The sequence below is a fragment of the Mesoplodon densirostris genome, chromosome 17 (genome assembly GCF_025265405.1).
Source record: "Mesoplodon densirostris isolate mMesDen1 chromosome 17, mMesDen1 primary haplotype, whole genome shotgun sequence".
Classification (NCBI taxonomy): domain Eukaryota; kingdom Metazoa; phylum Chordata; class Mammalia; order Artiodactyla; family Ziphiidae; genus Mesoplodon; species Mesoplodon densirostris.
In genome coordinates, this window is record NC_082677.1 from 18,283,038 (window position 1) to 18,301,109 (window position 18,072).

Below are 18,072 nucleotides of genomic sequence, written 5' to 3' on the forward strand. Positions count from 1 at the left end.
ACAAATACTGTATGCTGACACATATATATGGAATTTAAGAAAAAAAAGTCATGAAGACCATAGGGGTAAGACAGGAATAAAGACACAGACCTACTAGAGCATGGACTTGAGGATATGGGGAGGGGGAAGGGTAAGCTGTGACAAAGTGAAAGAGCGGCATGGACATATATACACTACCAAACGTAAGGTAGATAGCTAGTGGGAAGCAGCCGCATAGCACAGGGAGATCAGCTCGGTGCTTTGTGACCGCCTGGAGGGGTGGGATAGGGAGGGTGGGAGGGAGATGCAAAAGGGAGGGAATATGGGAACATATGTATATGTATAACTGATTAAATTTGTAAAATAAAAAAAATAATAATAATAAAAAAAAAAAAAAAAAAAAAAAAAAAAATTTTTAATTGACGTATAGCTGATCTATCATGTTGTGTTAGCTTCTGGTGTACAGCAAAGTGATTCAGATATATATATATATATATTTATATATATATATATATATACATAAATATAAATATATATACACACACATGTATTCTTTTTCATATTCTTTTCCATTATGGTTTATTATAGGATATTGAATATAGTTCCCTGTGCTATACAGTAGGACTTGTTGTTTATCTAAAATAACTTTTCAATTTTTCTTTTTATAATCCTGGTACATTATCTTTGTTCAGTTACTTCTAAAATAAATTTGTTAGACTGATGGTCTAATAGTAATCTAGAAATGAAAAAATTTTCCATCAATTTATCTATACCAGAAAGTACCTTTTAGCATTGTTCTTTACACAAAGTATCAATAGGTTTATAGTGGTTTGGAGTCTTGGAATTCTATTTGCCCTTCTTATAGTAAAAGCGTTTTTGAAAAAGAGATACATTTGTTCATTCCTTCCCGGAGAGGTTTAGTAGAGTATGCATTTCCTATCTCTGGATGGGTAGGACTTTTCGTTTACTAGGGAAACTGATTTTCATATATGGATCTTACAGTTTTATTTTAAACTGTCTTCAGTTAACTTGACATAATTAAGGCTGGCTTGCTTCAAAGCAAGAAAACAGCAGAGAATATTCTAGATTGGGATTAGAAATGTACATACCCTTTAACAAAGTTGAATTATTATTTATAGTTGCTTCCTTCACTAGAATCATTGCTTGGATGTATTCTGTTAAGGAAAGGAAAAAAGAATGAAAACAATCAGCAGCAGTATCATCTTCACTCAAGACGTCAGCTACTGTACTAGGCAATTTATATACTTTATCTCATTCAATCTTCACAACTCCTCTAAGAGGTTCTTATGATTATCTACTGAATACATTAAAGATAAAGAAATTAAGCCCTAGTGGTTAAGCTGTTTATTCCAGGTCAATAAGCTAGGAAGTGGCAGAACTGGATTCAAACCTAGATATATCTGATTCATGAAGGAATGAGAAGGAATATGAAAATGAAAAATAGTATTAATTTTGTGGACAAGCACATCATAGATTAATGTCATAAGAACATCCATAAAGTATTAAGAATATCCTGGGGAAAAATAAAGGCTAGTCAGGGGAGATTTTGCTTGAAAATCATATGTTCTGATGGAATGAAGGAAATTTCCATATAAAAGTCTATGTTCTACAACCACTTAGGTTGAAGACAAAGAAGCAGAAAAAATACTTGGTTGACTGAACTGACTGCCTATGTAGAACGCAAGGTTTGGTTTCTGAAGACTACTAAGGTAAGTTCTGTTTAAAGCAGGCAAAATATATTTATATATTTACTTTTATATTAAAAAAATAAGTTGTCTCTGAATGATTGGGTAAAAGATAATTTCTGTTATATTCTTCTATATGTACCAAATGTTCTACAATGAGCAGATATTAGTTTTGCAATACACCCCCCAAAAAAAAGATAAAATGAGGGAGAAAAAGGTAGCCTGAGATAAATAGAGATAAATTCAGCAGCTATTTTTCGAAGTAATCAGCTTCATCCAGTTTTACAAAATGTCCACAGTATGGTAAAAACAAGTTTTTATAGAAGCGGGGCACACACACACACACAAAAAGCAAGTAGAACTGATGTTAGGTTCTTAAAAAACAAAAGAAGTTATTTGACTTTTAAAACGAACAGCAATACTGAAAACAGAATTATATTAAACTATATTATGAGTGGGTAATATTCAGCATTAAATGTACTGAACATTTTTATTGCTTCATACCTTTATTTGTGGCAGATCCATCTTTGATCTTTTGTTTCAGTGACTGCAGCACATTTTGCACTTGTTCAAATATGAAATCCACTTTCCCATCATCTTCTAGCTCCATCCAGAAAGTTTTTGCATCACCTAAAGAAAAAGTAAGTGAATAGCCTAAGAGCTCAATAGACATAATTTTCCTAAGGCACATGTTATTAAAAATATACTTGGTTTCTAAATAAAAATCAAAATTTAATTGGCCTATTACTTTCCTTGAAGAAAAAGATTTTGGTCACTGTTTCTTTACAATGACCTACAAGCAAAAAATATGACCTGGGTATCTCACTTATTTCTGCTAATTAAAAAAAAAAATGTGTTGAAAACTTTAGTGACAATATATATATATTTTAACTTTAAGTGCCTAAACAATTTATTTTTCTTTCTGTGTAGTGACACTATTTCTTGACTGGAAAACAGAAGGAATGACTTCATTCTAGGGGTGGGAGTGGGTGTATTTACAGACACATTCATTTAAAAAATTTCAAGGACATAACCTCCACTGAGTATGGAAGTGGAGGGTTCCAGAAGGAAACATCTCAACAATTGATGAAATAACTAAATGTCTAACAATAATGCTTTAAAAACTATCTGTGATAGTAACTTTTTAATAATTATGTTGACTGAAAGAAAAATGCACAACCTACAAGTTGCACATTATGTTTTATTTGGCAAACTACTGAGGACCACAGCCTGGGAGACAGCCTCTCAGATAGCTCTAGGAACTGCTCTGAAGAGGTAAGGGAGGAGCCAGGATATACAGAAGTTTTTTGCTGCGGGGAGTGGGGGCTGGGGGGTGGTGGTAATAAAACATGTAGTCAAACATCAAAAGATTACTGCTAATCACGAAAGACAGACATCTCAGTTTAATGATTTTAGTGCTTTTCTGTGTCTGGGGAGATGCAAGAGCTTGGGCTCATTGAAGTTATTCCTCAGACATGCATCTTAACTAACTAGGACTAGTATCAGGTTTTTCTACACTCTGAATTCCCCTCAGGGCGTGCTGCTGGGGGCGGATGTAGTGGATTAAGTCTTGATGGCAGGCAATATTCAATGTTTACTGAAATGGCAGGCAACATTTTTTGTTCACACTTACAGGAGGCACAATAATGTTTAAAGCTTTTACAGATAAAGTTATATAGATAAACCAACATTTCAGATGCCCAGCAAGCTAACACCTTAATCAAAAATTTTCTAGCGAGGGCTTCCCTGGTGGCGCAGTGGTTGAGAGTCCACCTGCCGATGCAGGGGACACGGGTTTGTGCCCGGGTCAGGAAGATCCCACATGCCACGGAGAGGCTGGGCCCGTGAGCCCTGGCCGCTGAGCCTGCCTGCGCGTCCGGAGCCTGTGCTCCGCAACGGGAGAGGCCACGACAGTGAGAGGCCCGCGTATCGCAAAAAAAAAAAAAATTTTTCTAGCGAAATCATCCTTTCAAAGCTGGAAACAGAAATATGAGAAATGCAATTAAAATAAATTGGCGAAAGTCAAATCTTACACCATGTTTAAAAGTAACAGAAAATACCTAAAATGTTAAACACAAATTATTTATAAAATATATAAAATTAATGTATAAAATGTTTAAAATGAATAGGGCCTTAAGCAAAGGAGAAACATAACAATAACTGCACTGTAGAAAGGTCACTTGAGAAGCCATTGGGAGGATTAACGAGCAGACAGCGAAGTAAGTTTACAAAAAATACATTTTCCTTAATATTAAAAATTAAACCCAGAACCTCTAAGTTGGTAATGGAGTGAGATTCTTCAAAAGAGGCTTAGGACTCAGAGTCCCAACTCTCCCTGGCAGTCATCTAACCAAAGGGGGAACCTCTGGCTAATTAAGGCTGCTGCTATCATAGAAGCCTCAGGAGGGGTGCTGTTTCACTGTTAACTCTCTGGCCTGATGTGTACTACACAAGACTAAGCCTACTTTTCCTTTTTCCCCATAGCACAGTTCAGACAAAGGTTTCAACATTTGAAAAAATGCAATGTGAAAGGACAAAAGGAATGAGAAATGATGTTTTAGAGACAGATAGGGGCTGTGACATAGCCTTGAGTGCCATGCTAAGCAACTTTATTTTTATATGGAAGGCTATGGGGAGCCACTCAAGAGGTTTAAGCATCTTATTATGTTATTAATTTTGCTTCTTAAAAATATCACTCAAGTGGCAGTGGGAAGAGGGACAAGACAAGAATGATTTCTACATTTCTGACTCAGGCAACCATATGTATAATAATGGTATCCACTGCGATAGGGAATGAAGGTAGAGGGACAAGTGAGAAATTCAAGTAGGGTAAGTAAACTGGATGCACAGGCTCCAGGGTAAGATCTGGTCCAGATATACAAATTTTGGAGTCAATAGCACACAAATTCTTGCTAAAGCCACAGAACAGATGTGATTAGAGAGAATTTGTAGAATGAAAAGGGGGTCTTCTGTAGAACATCAACATGGAGTGCTTACTAAATACATCAATAATGACCTAGGTATGTGTATATGTATATATCTATATTTCTCCATCCATCCCTTGAAGAGCTTCAGGGCATTGGTCCAGAGAATCTCTGGACACCTTTGAGCCTGTTATCAGCAAAGTGTAGTCTATGAACTCCTGGGAGTTCCCAAATCCTTTCAGACAATACGCTAGGTCAAACTATTTTAATAGTAATATCAAGACATTATTTCCCCTTTTCTTCCCTATATTGACATTAGCTGATGGTTCAAAAGCACTGGTGAGTAAAAATGTTGGAGCCTTAGTGTGAACCAAGGCAGTTGCACCAAACTACTAGTAAGTCATTGTTATTATTTACCACCTATTTCACTTAAGAAGGTCCTTGATAAAGCAACATAAATAATTACCACAGTACAATGGCTGTTTCAAGGAAAAGCACTAGGGAGATTGTTTGAGTTGTAAGCTAAACTAGCTGGTTTTTTTTTTTTCATAGAAAACCATTTTTCCTTAAAAGAACCACTAATAAAAATTATGGTTTTTTCCAACTTGGGTGTTTGGTACACATTTTCTCAAACATGAATAAAGGGAGCCTATCACTTGAAGGACAAAAGTAACAGCATTTGTTGCTAATGAAAAATTCAAGCTATCAAGTTGAAATTGAAAATTTAGAAAACTTGCATCTGCCATGGTAAGCGTGAGAGCTTCTCAATAACTAATCACTTTTTGATGAGATTGGTAGCAATATTAACAAATGTAATTTTTAAATACTGTATGATTAAATGTGTCAACATTTGGAAAAATCTGCATAATTCATTGAACCAATGTTTTCCAAGAGGCCAATGAATGATGTTATAAAATCATACATGTGTAAAAGGCCCATCAAAGTGCAAGACAAACCAATGGATTTTTAATGTAACATAGTGTAAAAAAAGCTCACTGATATGAATTCAGATTCCACACTATAATTGACCTTGAAGGAATGACTATTTGTTGAGTTTTGTAGTTGTATCAAAGAAAAATATCCACAATTATCTGAGAGGCTATTAAAATATTCTTCCTTTTTCCAACTTCTTGTCTGTGTGAAGCTTCATTTTCTTTATACATTTACACCAAAGCAACATATCACAACAGACTGAATGCAGAAGGAGATCTGAGAATCTCTCTTCTATTAAGTCAACTATTAAAGAGACTTGTAAAAATATAAAACAATGGTTTTCTCACTAATTATTTTCGTTTCAGAAAATAGTTATATCTCACAAAAATGTAATTTGTTAACATGTTGGGCTTATTATTTAAAAAAAATAAGCCAATTACCATTTTTGAAGCTTCTCAGTTTTCTAATACAGTAAATATGAATAGATATTATCCACATAAACAAAAGCTGTTAGGGGTTTTAAACACTTTTAAGAGTATAAAGTAGTCCTGAGACCAAAAGTAAGTTTGAAACTGCTGGTCTAGATAACTGTCCAGTGAAATTAGTACTACAATCTGTAAACAATCCGCATATTACAATTATGTTAAAGGGTGGTGAAACTATTCTGTATGATACTGTAATGGTGTATACATGACATTATGCATTCGTCAAAACCTATAGAACTTGAAAGCACAAAGAGTGAAGCTTAATGTATGCAAATTTTAAAAGATCATTTAAGAGATCAGGGATCCCAGGAAGGAATGTATACACAACCTCTCTGAAGGGCTGGGTGGAAAAGGTGCTGACCTAAATAACTTTGGAAATAAATGGACTCTGTAAACTATAGGCAAAAGGAAGTTGCACAAGCACTGAGGTGTCACACCTGGGAATAAGTTTACAGTACTTCTGATACTGCTATACACATATACTAGAATTGAGCAATTAAATAAATGGATAACAGATAATGGGAATTTATAGATAAGCAAGGAGAGTAAGCTAGAATAATCCATGTGGTAATGGATTAGAGCCAGAAACATCAGTATGAACTCATGTTTAGCTCAATACAGATACAGATGGTTACATATAGAAATATTTATAGATATGTGTATATACAATTATATTTATATATACCTTGCTCTGTCAGCTGAGAGGGCCAGAAGCAAGACACCCCAATAACAAATGAATACACCTACTGCCCAGATCTTAGTTTGTAATACCATTCTCCAATAAAAGGAACCAGGAGGGCTCATTCAAGAAATGGCTCATTCTAGGACTATGGCAATATACAAGATGAGCCTGGAGCATCATATAGTACCAGAAAATAAGGAAGTGCTAAAAACCAAAAACAAAGAACAAAACAAAAACCACCTACATTGATGGGGGTATGTCAAAGAGACAGGAAGCTGACCGAAAGAGCTCCAAATGCCTAATCCTGGGACAATTTGAAGAACAAAATGAAACAGTACTGGATTATAACCCAAAGTATAAAGTAAGTATCCATGAATCCATACTGATGTAAATAAATGATTGAATAAAACATATATTGGGGAAAGGAGACAAATCTCCCTTGCAGAAGAATTCTGAATAATTAATGTAAATATTCTGTTCTCAAAGAGGAGGAGCATAAATTCATGTTCCTTAAGTATGGGTTCCACACAGTGAATTCCTGTCAGAGTATAGTAGAGAAACGGAGAAAAAAAGAGTAGTAATTTACAGTGGAGAAGCCACTTAACACTATGTCAGCCAGGTGATCTAGCTCAACATCAGCAGGTGAGAAATCATGTTGGTAACATGCACCTTTGATATCATTTCATAAAACTGACATTTTACCTCTATGGTCTTCCTCCCCAAAATCCACTACCCAAGTCTAATCGCGAGGAAAAAAAAAAAAATCAGTCAAAAAGTCCAATGAAGGGGCATCTTACAAAACACTTGGATACAAAATCTTACAAAAACAAGGGAAGTCTGAGAAACTGTCGTATGCAAAAGGACCCTAAGGAGACATAAGTAAATGTAATGTATCCTGGATAGGATCCTGGAATAGAAAAAGACATAAAGTAAGGAAATAAGAATAAACTGTGGACTTCAGTTAATTATAATGGGTCAATAATGGTTCATTAATTGTAACAAATGTACCAGCCAAATGTAAGAATTTAATCATAGGCAGAACTGGGTGCAGAGAATATGGGAACCCTCTGTACTATCAATTTTTCTGTAAATCTGTAAGTTTTCTAAAAAAAAAGAAAGTATATTTTTAAAAAGTACATTAAGGTAGTGACTTAGTATTACAGATACACAACTAATTATAAAGACAATCAAAATTGTTGCTACATGAGAGTAAATCCTATAAATCCTATTAGTTCTTTCTAATTAGAAAAGTTACTTGCACAGAAAAACCTTGAAAATTCCACAATTCAGCTTCATTAAGTAGTCTATATACTTTTAAACATAAAGTTTAACAATGGTTTTTCAACCTACCATTTTTTTCTCCCATCTTCTGGCGTTGTTTACAAACAAAATTCTTCAAAATTAACTTTATCAAAGAACTGAATCACTTTGATTGTAGAATATAACTGGAATCCAAATGTGGTCTCTATGAAATTTGCAGTACTCAGAGAAAATACATCATTATACCACTCTAAACCAAATATTCTTTGATACTTGAATTTTCAAGTAGAAACTGTGGTTGAAGAAACTTTCAGAAATGATCACTAGTCCAACTTAATGACAGGTCCGTGCATCTTCATCAAGTGAATACTTATAGTCGTATCAGATCATTGACAATATCATTTTAAAAATAAAAACCAACTCCATCTTTCGGTCCATGAATGCATGAAACATTCTGTAAGGAAAACAATAAGGAATGGTGCATATTTGTAAATAATAAAATATATAAGAAAAAAGAGATTTTTATAACAAAAACGCTATCTTTTAAAACAGCATGAACTATTATGAAAAAAGAATACATATTAACTGGGAAAACATGTAAAATATCAATATTAGGAAAATTACAGAAAAATTAAGAATCATCTACTTAATATATATGTTAATTAATATAAACTATCTCCACTTTATAAAACTTTAAAAAACTTTTTAAATGGGGATAATAATGCTAACTACCTCAAAAGATTGTTGTGAGGTTAAGACTTAACCATCTAGAATAATACCTGGCACATTACAAAGGACTCAATAAATGCTAGCAATTATTATTATTCTTTCAGTATATATACTTTTAAAACAAAATTTGAATTCTGGTATGTATAATTTTTTATAATCTTTCATTGATAACATATCCTGTACTTTCTCTCGTCATTAATGTTTTCCTGTAATATGACTTTTAAGTGGCTGTATAATGTACTTTGGTCAATAATCCATATATTAAATTACACTAAAGAACAATTATTATGTCCTTTAGTGTAATATGAACAATTATAAACAATAATTATGCAATTATTAAAATTTAATAAGTTAATAATTAGTACTATAAATAAACCTGTATAGTGTACATTTAGATTATTTCTATTTTTCCAGTATAATAAATAAGGCTGGAATATATCTTATGCATATCTCTGATTATTTCCTGAAGATATACACCTAGAGGTAGAACTAAAAGGTCAAAAAGAGATCAGCAATTTTAGTCTCAAGATGTTAGTCAACATATAAATTCTTCTCCCACTACCACACCAAATCTGCAGAAATGGTAATTTTTTTTGTAATTAAAAAAATAAAGTCATGCTGAAAACAAAAAGGGAATTCTCTATAGATTGAGTCTGTGCGACCTCTCTAGGGAAAGGAAACAGATGGGAAGTTGCAGACATAATGCCAACCACAAACACGTCACCACGGCAAAAGGAAGAGTAAATCCTCTCAGAGGAGATGAATACACAACCAAGAATCATCAAACATATGAAGAAAGCTACACCAAGAAAGAGACTTAACAAGCCTACCAAACTGATGAACTTATATTAAGGAGGAGAATTAATACAGCATCCTGGGCTTCCCTGGTGACGCAGTGGTTGAGAGTCCTCCTGCCGACGCAGGGGACACGGGTTCGTGCCCCGGTCCGGGAGGATCCCACATGCCGCGGAGCGGCTGGGCCCGTGAGCCATGGCCGCTGAGCCTGTGCGTCCGGAGCCTGTGCTCCGCAACGGGAGAGGCCACAACAGTGAGAGGCCCACACACCACACACACACAAAAAAATAGGGCATCCTGAAAATAATTTTAAAGCAAATATTGTATTTAATATCAAAGAGCTGAAGAAGGAAACCTCACCTGTGAAAAAACATACAATTTAAAAAAAAAATAACCAATTGGGGGCTTCCCCGGTGGCGCAGTGGTTGAGAGTCCGCCTGCCAATGCAGGGGACACAGGTTTGTGCCCCGGTCTGGGAGGATCCCACATGCCGCGGAGCGGCTGGGCCCGTGAACCTTGGCCGCTGTGCCTGCGCGTCCGGAGCCTGTGCTCTGCAACGGGAGAGGCCACAACAGAGAGAGGCCCACGTACCGCAAAAAAATAATAATAATAACAAATTGGCTATCTTGGATATAAAAAGTTATTGAATAAACTCAATAGATAGATATAATAGCATAGACTCAGATGAAGAGCCAGTTAGTAAACTGAGTTGAGTAATTCACTCAGAACACAGAGTAAAGAAATAAAAGGAGGGATAACTAGAATGAAGAAGAGGCAATAATGACCAAAAAATTCTCAGAACTGGAAAACACATTAGCCTACTAATGTAGCTAGTGTGGGTAAGGGTCCATTGAGTATCAAGCAAGATAAACTTTTTAATACATACCACTAAACAAACCATGGATAAACTTCAGAATATCAAGAAGAAAGACAAGGTCTCAGAAACTTTCAGAAAATCTAGATTATCTAAAAGGAATGTTTATCAGACTGGTACTCAGACTTCTCATCAGAAATGCCAGATGCAAAGTGTAAAGGGAAAATAAGTCTGAATCCAGAATACTATTTCAGCCAAGGTATCTTTCAATGGGGGGGGCTGGGGGGGAAGGCTTTTACAGACACTCAAAAACTCTGAAAGAAATAAAGTACTTCATGAATAAAAACTAACATAGAAGGAAGTACTGAGGTAAAAGAAGCAAAAGTGAGCAAATAAATGAGTAAAACACATTAATACTAGATAAATACAGATTAAAAATGGGTTTTAATGACAAATGAAACCAAATTGCTAGAAGATATAACCACAGGAAATTTATATTCTTTTTTGAAGGAGGGATGGAAGAGGATTCTTGCAAGATCTGAGAAAATAAAGTAGAAGCATACTAAGTTCTTCATAGGGAGGATATCAATACAAACGAAATGTAGACTTTGTTAGGAAAATATAAATTTAATAATTGTGTTAAAAATGTAAAAGTAGGGACTTCCCTGGTGGTCCAGTGGTAAAGAATCCGCCTTACAATACAGGGGACGTGGGTTCGATCCCTGGTCATAAAACTAAGATCCCACATGCCGCGGGGCAACTAAGCCTGCTCGCCGCAGCTACTCAGCTCGCGTTCAACTAGAGCCCGCGCACCCTGGAGCGTGCAAGCCACAGCTAAAGAAGCCCACGCAAGACAACGAAGAGCCCGCGCACCCCAACTAGGACCGACACAGCCAAAACTAAATAAAATTTTAAAATAATAAATAAATCTTTAGAAAAAAATGTAAAAGTAATCTATGAAAAAGAAAACAAACAAACAAACAAAAAAACCCCAAACAAACAAAAAAAGAAAACAGAACAAAGAAAACTAGGGGCAAACCTCAATTAAAATGAGAAATGGAAAAATATAAGATATAAAAGATACAATGGGAAGCAAGGAAAATAAGAGGACAAGAAAAAGGCCAATTATGTTAATAATCACAAAAAAGGTGAATGTGTTAAGTCTTACTTATTAAAGGAGACTCAGATTAAATTGCAAGCAAAACCTAGCTATATTTTAAAATAAAAGACCCACTTAAATCTCACAAAATGTCATCAAAAGGTTGAAATGAAGGGATGTGAAAAAAAGACATGCCAGCAAATACAAGAAGAAAACATTCATATCAAACAAAATAGAAGTTAATATGAAAACCAATAAAAGAGACAAATCTTTTTTTTTTTTTTTTTTTTTTGTGGTATGCGGGCCTCTCACTGTTGTGGCCTCTCCCGTTGCGGAGCACAGGCTCCAGATGCGCAGGCTCAGCGGCCATGGCTCACGGGCCCAGCCCAGCATATGGGACCCTCCCAGACCGGGGCACGAACCCGTATCCCCTGCATCGGCAGGCGGACTCTCAACCACTGCGCCACCAGGGAGGCCCCAAGAGACAAATCTTTTACACTGACAGAACAATTCACCATGAATATCTAATTGAACTTATTGACTAAATACCAACTAGGCTCAAGAAAAAAAAAAAAAAACCAATTAGAGGGATAAGTACGAAAAGGAAATTAAAACAATTAAAGAGGGCCTCCCTGGTGGCGCAGTGGTTAAGAGTCCGCCTGCCGATGCAGGGGATACGGGTTCGTGCCCCGGTCTGGGAGGATCCCATATGCCGCGGAGCGGCTGGGCCCGTGAGCCATGGCCGTTGGGCCTGCGCGTCCGGAGCCTGTGCTCCGCAACGGGAGAGGCCACAACAGTGAGAGGCCCGCATACCGCAAAAGGAAAAAAAAAAAAAAAAAAAAAAAAAACAATTAAAGATCTTACCAGAGTTGCATGCCACACATCCCCATCTCTCACTCCCAGTATACCAGGTCCCAAAAGTTTTATAGATGAATTCTACAAAACTTTCAAGGAATGGATGATTTCCATAGTATACAAACTGTTCAAGAGCAGAAAAAATATGGGAGGCTACTCAACATTTTTTTGAGGTTACTGTAACCTTGACGCATAAAAAAAGAAACTCAAGGCCAAATGCACTTCTTGGTATAGAAGCAAATATAGTAAGTAAAAATATGCAGCAGTAGAGTAAAAGTATGTTACCAAAGTATGGTTTATACCAGGAATACCCAAAAAGTTTAGCATTGTAAAGTTACTCAATGTAAATTTCTACATTAACAGATAAATAGAGGAAAACTATCATTTTAAATACAGAAAGACACACAAAAGAATTTCAATAAAAGTCAACAACTATTCTGGGGCGGGCGGGGGAAGAGGAGGGACTCTTGCAAACTAGGAATAAAAGAGAATTTCTTTAACCCGATAAAGACTACCTACCAAAACAAAGAAGTAAATATCATACTCAATGAGGAAACATCAGAAGCATTTTCGTTACAGTCAGGCACCAGATGGGGACACTTGCCACCAATGGAAGTTTGGTACTGGAAGTCTTAGAGAAATACAGTAAAATAAAAAGAGACCTAAAGATTGTAAAGAAGAGAAAAATCTATCTGTAGAATAAATAATTGAAAACTAACAAACTTAAAATTTTAACTTAAAGTTAAAAGCCAACCAAAGAGTTGGGAGAAAATGCTTGTAACATTTTTTAACAATGATAACAAAAAGTGGGCATAGCCACAGACTCTAAAGAAATTTTTAAAAATTATACAGGATACACAGTAACCAGGACGCATAAAGAACTCCTCAAATCATTAAGAAAAAGATAATTCAATAGAAAAATGGGCAATTTGAAAAAAGAAATTATAGAAACATATATATTATAGGTCAATAAACATATGAATAGATACTGCAGTTTTACTGGTAATTAGAGAATGAAAAGAATTTTTAAATGAGTATAATTTTCATCCATCAGATGGACAAAAAGTACAAAGATAGTATCTCATGTTGATCTAGATTGTAGGAAAATTGAACTGTCATAGACTACTTTGTAGGATGTGTAAATTAGTAGAAGTATTTTGGAGGCAAATTTGGCAATACCTATTAAAATTAAAAATGTTCATAACTTAAAACCAAGCAATTCCACTTTTAGGTATATATTCTTGAGAAACAGCACATGTGCACAGCAATACAAATACAAGGATATCTCTGCAGCACTGTCTGAAAGGTGAAAAACTGAACAACCTAATGTCCATCAAGAGGAGAATGGTAAATAAAATGCGCGACATAGTACATATAAAGCAAAATATAATTTAACATGAAAATCGATTAATGAGACAAAGATAAATATTTTACATTAACAGAACAATTCAGTCATACATTGGAACACTACCGAGCAGGTGAAAGAAACGAGCTGTAAATAACATAACAAGCTATAAAATAACAACACGTTTACACTGCAAAAACACTGTCAAGTGAATAAAATTACAAAATTATATAGTATGATACCATTTCGATTTTTAAGAATTACAAATGCATATATGCACCTACAGAGAATATGTAAGTGTAAAAAAGGACTTGAATGCTCTGCATCAAAGTCTTGAGTGTGGAATGGAGGGAGAAGGGGGTAGGTAATTCAGGGATTGTGGATTGTGCTCTTTATCTGTAAGGTTCTAATTTCATAAAAGGAGAATGTAAAAATGCACTAATTTAAAAATTAAGTATATAACTTTCAAAAAGGGACTGTCCATTTTAAAGCCTTCTGGAGCATACTGCCAAACTGCCTTCCAGAAATGTTCTACCAATTTATACTTCCACCTGTAGCATACAAGTACACTCAGTAATAGCTTCGTTTTAAAGAAAGCTCTCACCAGTGTTGTTCATACCTTCTGAAAATTTAAAAGTAACTAAACTTACAAAATTAAAACATGTTTACTGAAGAAAATTTGCAAAATATAGTAAAGCATAGTGAAGAAAATTTAAATCACTCATAATCTCATCATCCAGAGACAACCAGCATTATCTGAGAGTGTAACAGGATTTTAAAATTTGCTCATATTTTTTCCCCTTCTTTTTCATTTTGGCAGAAAAATAGTCTGTTTCGCTTCAATTTGTGGTTCCTTTTCGTTTTTACAAATAGGCTCTTAGGAAACTGTGACCATTTCCTGTTATGTTTTAATTGTGATGACAGTAATGAACATTTATTGCGTATAAACCATGTGACAGGCAGGCTTCTAAATACTTCACGTGTTCGTATTAATGTGCCTAACAATCATGTGGGACAAATTAGCATGCCCGTTTTTCTCACAAGGAAGCTAAAGCCGCCACACTGTAAGTGGCAGAGAACAACTAAGGAATCAAGCAGCCTGGTTTGGGGGCCCGTTTTTTGATTATTCCAATCTACCGCCTCATTAATACATGCAGAGCTCACTGCAGGTTTCCACCTGCCAAAGAGCACAATTACATACTGTTCCTTATTTTATTTAACTACCTGTTGGGGATAATTCCTTATTGGATTGTGATTAACTTAAAGAGTCAGGAGCTCTTAGGATCTGACCTCAACTCCGTGATCTTGGGTAAATGATTTTACTTATTTAGGGTTTGTGTGGTCTTACCTGTGAAATGGGTCAGTGGTTAAACCATCAAATTCTGCTTCTGGATTTTGGACTGCAGTCCACTCCCCGCAGCCCCTTTTACAGCCTCAGGTTCCCCAGCTGCTTAGGAATCACCTCACATGAAGATGTGCACCGGGTGACAAGAGACTGGAATGCGGGTTGAGAACTCAGTGCGCCCGCAGTCCCTTCTCCAGCCGCGGACTGCACGTGGGTGAAAGAAGGGAGGTGACAAGGGCTGGGATCCACGCGGCCGAGAGCTCCGCCGCGTTCCCGGGTGCTGGGCCGAAAGAGCCGTCCGGTGGGCCAACCACGACCGTGCCTCGGTTACACCGGCTCGACTGCGGTTTCCACGCCGCCCGCCAGACCGGAGGGCTGCGCTCCTTCCGCTCCGTTGGCGAGGCTGGGTTCCCCCGCGGGTCTGACTCCTCTCCCACTGCACGCCACCGAGACCCCACGGCCCCAGGTGTCCTCTGGCCGGGAAGTACTTCACCATTTACTAGACCTCACCTCGGCAAAAACAGTCCCGCCTCGCTTCAGCCGGGACGGAGGACCGCCCAAACCCTAACGGCCAGGCCTAACGCGAACCCGAAATGGGAGGAGTCGGACACTGAAGCTTCCCACCACCTGGCCCGGAGCCCATTGGCTGCACACCCACTGGGCCCACGCCTCAGAACTTCCGCGCGCGTACCGTCGGCAACGCGGCAGCGCCGGAGCGCGCCGTCTCCCGATTGGCTGTCAGAACTCTCGGGTTGTCTCGCGCTCACTGAATGGACCAATGGGGATATCCGCAGTCGAGAGGACGGCATCGCTGGAGTGGTGGCTCAGCTGTTTCCTCTGGTAGGTGGTTGGAGCCATCTTGGGTGTGTCTGGGACGGGGCTGCTTGGCGGTTGAAAGCGTACTTAGCAGCTCAAGATGTAGAGGTGTTCTGAGGGAGCAGTGGAGGAGAGGAAGGGCCTGAGGAAACAGACCTGGCGCCTTCTTACTTCCCTGAAAGGGAAAGGTTTTCCTGGTCTGAGTCTCAGCCCTGGCTAGGAAGAGCGATAAATGGTGGCGGTGATGGGGATTGCAGGCTTTGGTTGGTTTGTTATTGTCGGGGCTTGGAGAGGACTCTGATGCCTTAACAGTGATCCCTTGGTTTCCAGGGAACTATTCCAATAATCTTTGTCTCGAAAAGATTCTGACCATTAACCCTCTTTACTGACAAAAGAGGTTGGCTGATGGACTGCCTGATTCAGAAAGGAACAAGACTGGTAATGGAAGGGGACAGGGGGAGATACCTCACGACTGTCCTCAGATTCGAAAGAGACGTCTTCATTTTCTGTCGTTTGCGAGGGAGTGACTGCTAAAATGTTTGCCCTACTCGGTAGTTAACCTCTGACTAAGGCCCTCCTTTGGTAGTAGTGAGCGTCAGGTTCTGCGTTAGGGCAGTTTTTATTCATTAAGTGTACAGCCAGCATTCCTGCAGTGGTCTGTTTTTAAAAGCAAGAAAGTGGTTGATCTTTGCAGAAACAGTGGAAATGAAGGAAGAATTTGTCAAATTTTGGTTTTCCTTGTTACAATCTGCTGAAGATTTAGGAATCTCCGGGTTTGCCTTGGCATCCTTGGTTGCTTCGTCATGGGTAGGGAGAGGTTTTTGTATGAAAAAGCATCTTAACTTCTCAGCTCTTTGGGGATGGGAGGAGGGAGACAGGAATTACCTCCTTTTCCTCATTATTTTAAAAAATCGAAGTAGAAAGCACGCATGGTCACTCATTTGAGGGGAAATTTTATCGGATCTGAAAACCTAGCTAAAAGGTTAATATTTTGTGATTAACTTCAGCAGTTTTGACACTCATGAGAAGAAAGCAAAGACACTTATTGCCTTGAGTTTAGTTTTCATTTATTCAAGGTTAACTGTTAACCCAACTCAAAAGTACCATGGCAGGAATACCAAAGAGAACAGCAGTAAAATAATAATTGAAAATTAATTTTCTTTTACAATTTTACTTTTTATTCATGAGTCTTAAAAACTTAAGTTGCAAGAGTTCAAGTATCAGTAACTTAGTGTTGAGTTGATGGCTGAGGTACGTAAGGAATGTTGGTGTCTGCGGAGAGTTTTGGAACCAATCCTGGGCGGATTTCTAGGGAGGACTGTTTAGGCTTAGGCTATCAAAGTAAAGTTGGTGGGAATTCCCTGGCGGTCCAGTGGTTAGGATTCTGTGCTTCCACCGCAGGGGGCACGGGTTCAGTCCCTGTTTGGGGAACTAAGATCCCGCAAGCTGTGCAGTGCAGCCAAAAAAAAAAAAAAAAGTAAGCGATTGGTGGCTAACAAACACCGATAACACAAAGTAGCTGCTCAGTAAATGTTTGCAAAAACTTTTGGATAGCGTTCACATATCATAGTTACTGGCATATATTCAAAAGTGTAATTGTTGATTGAATAAATTTAAAACATACAGTAATTGGGAGGTATGGATATATACATTTTTTTAGCCTAACTGAAACATAATTTTTTAACCTGCTTTCTGGAAAACTTGACCTGCAATTTGAACTAAATTTATTTGTTGCTTCCACTTTATACATGTGAGTAATAATGAGGATAGGTGCATAAACCTTTTGTGAGGTCTGTTTATGAGATTCTACTATAAGGAAATTTAGATAATGAAAATGAACCCTCAACTAATAATGCTGTAGTTGCCATTTTTTCTTGAAAGTGTACAATCTCGGTAAATGATACCAAACTTATTAGTGCCTTCGCTCTCTTCTGCTGAAGAAAATTTATTGCTTTTCTATTTTCTATTTTTTTAGTTTTATTTTATTTTTTATACAGCAGGTTCTTATTAGTTATCCATTTTATACATTTAGTGTATATATGTCAATCCCAATCTATTTTCTTTTTAACACAACTTAAAGTCAAAATACTACGTTTACATTTACTATATTGCATAAATATGTTCTGTATGTAAGTAATTTTAAAATAACAAATTAGGTAAGTGTCTTCAGATTTTTCTTTGAAGAATACAGTTCTCTAGATTTCATAATATATAATCTGAAGATCTGTAGAAATTTTTTAAAATATCACTTTTGCATGAACAATGTTAAGTGACTTTAAGTAAAAGTCATTTAACTTAGATTGGT

The 18,072-nt window shown here is 37.0% G+C and overlaps 2 protein-coding genes across 5 annotated transcripts in view; one reads left to right on the forward strand and one right to left on the reverse strand.

Moving 5' to 3' along the window:
- SETDB2 (SET domain bifurcated histone lysine methyltransferase 2) overlaps positions 1-15,502 on the reverse strand; it is an 89,178-nt gene extending 73,676 nt beyond the window's left edge. For both annotated transcript variants that reach the window (XM_060079694.1, XM_060079692.1), the window contains exons 1-4: positions 14,955-15,502; positions 8,060-8,423; positions 2,190-2,315; positions 1,089-1,154 (exon numbers count right to left, since the gene is read on the reverse strand). In XM_060079694.1, coding sequence (XP_059935677.1) covers positions 1,089-1,154; positions 2,190-2,315; positions 8,060-8,075 — 208 coding nt within the window. In that variant the 5' untranslated portion in view covers positions 8,076-8,423; positions 14,955-15,502. The remainder of the gene's footprint in view (positions 1-1,088; positions 1,155-2,189; positions 2,316-8,059; positions 8,424-14,954) is intronic.
- Positions 15,503-15,739: 237 nt separating this feature from the next.
- Positions 15,740-18,072, forward strand: part of CAB39L (calcium binding protein 39 like) — a 107,517-nt gene continuing 105,184 nt past the window's right edge. The window contains exon 1 of one of the 3 annotated variants that reach the window (XM_060080128.1): positions 15,740-15,791. The gene's annotated coding sequence lies outside the window, so the exon portion shown is untranslated. The remainder of the gene's footprint in view (positions 15,792-18,072) is intronic. The other 2 variants (XM_060080130.1, XM_060080133.1) reach the window with 2 other exon arrangements.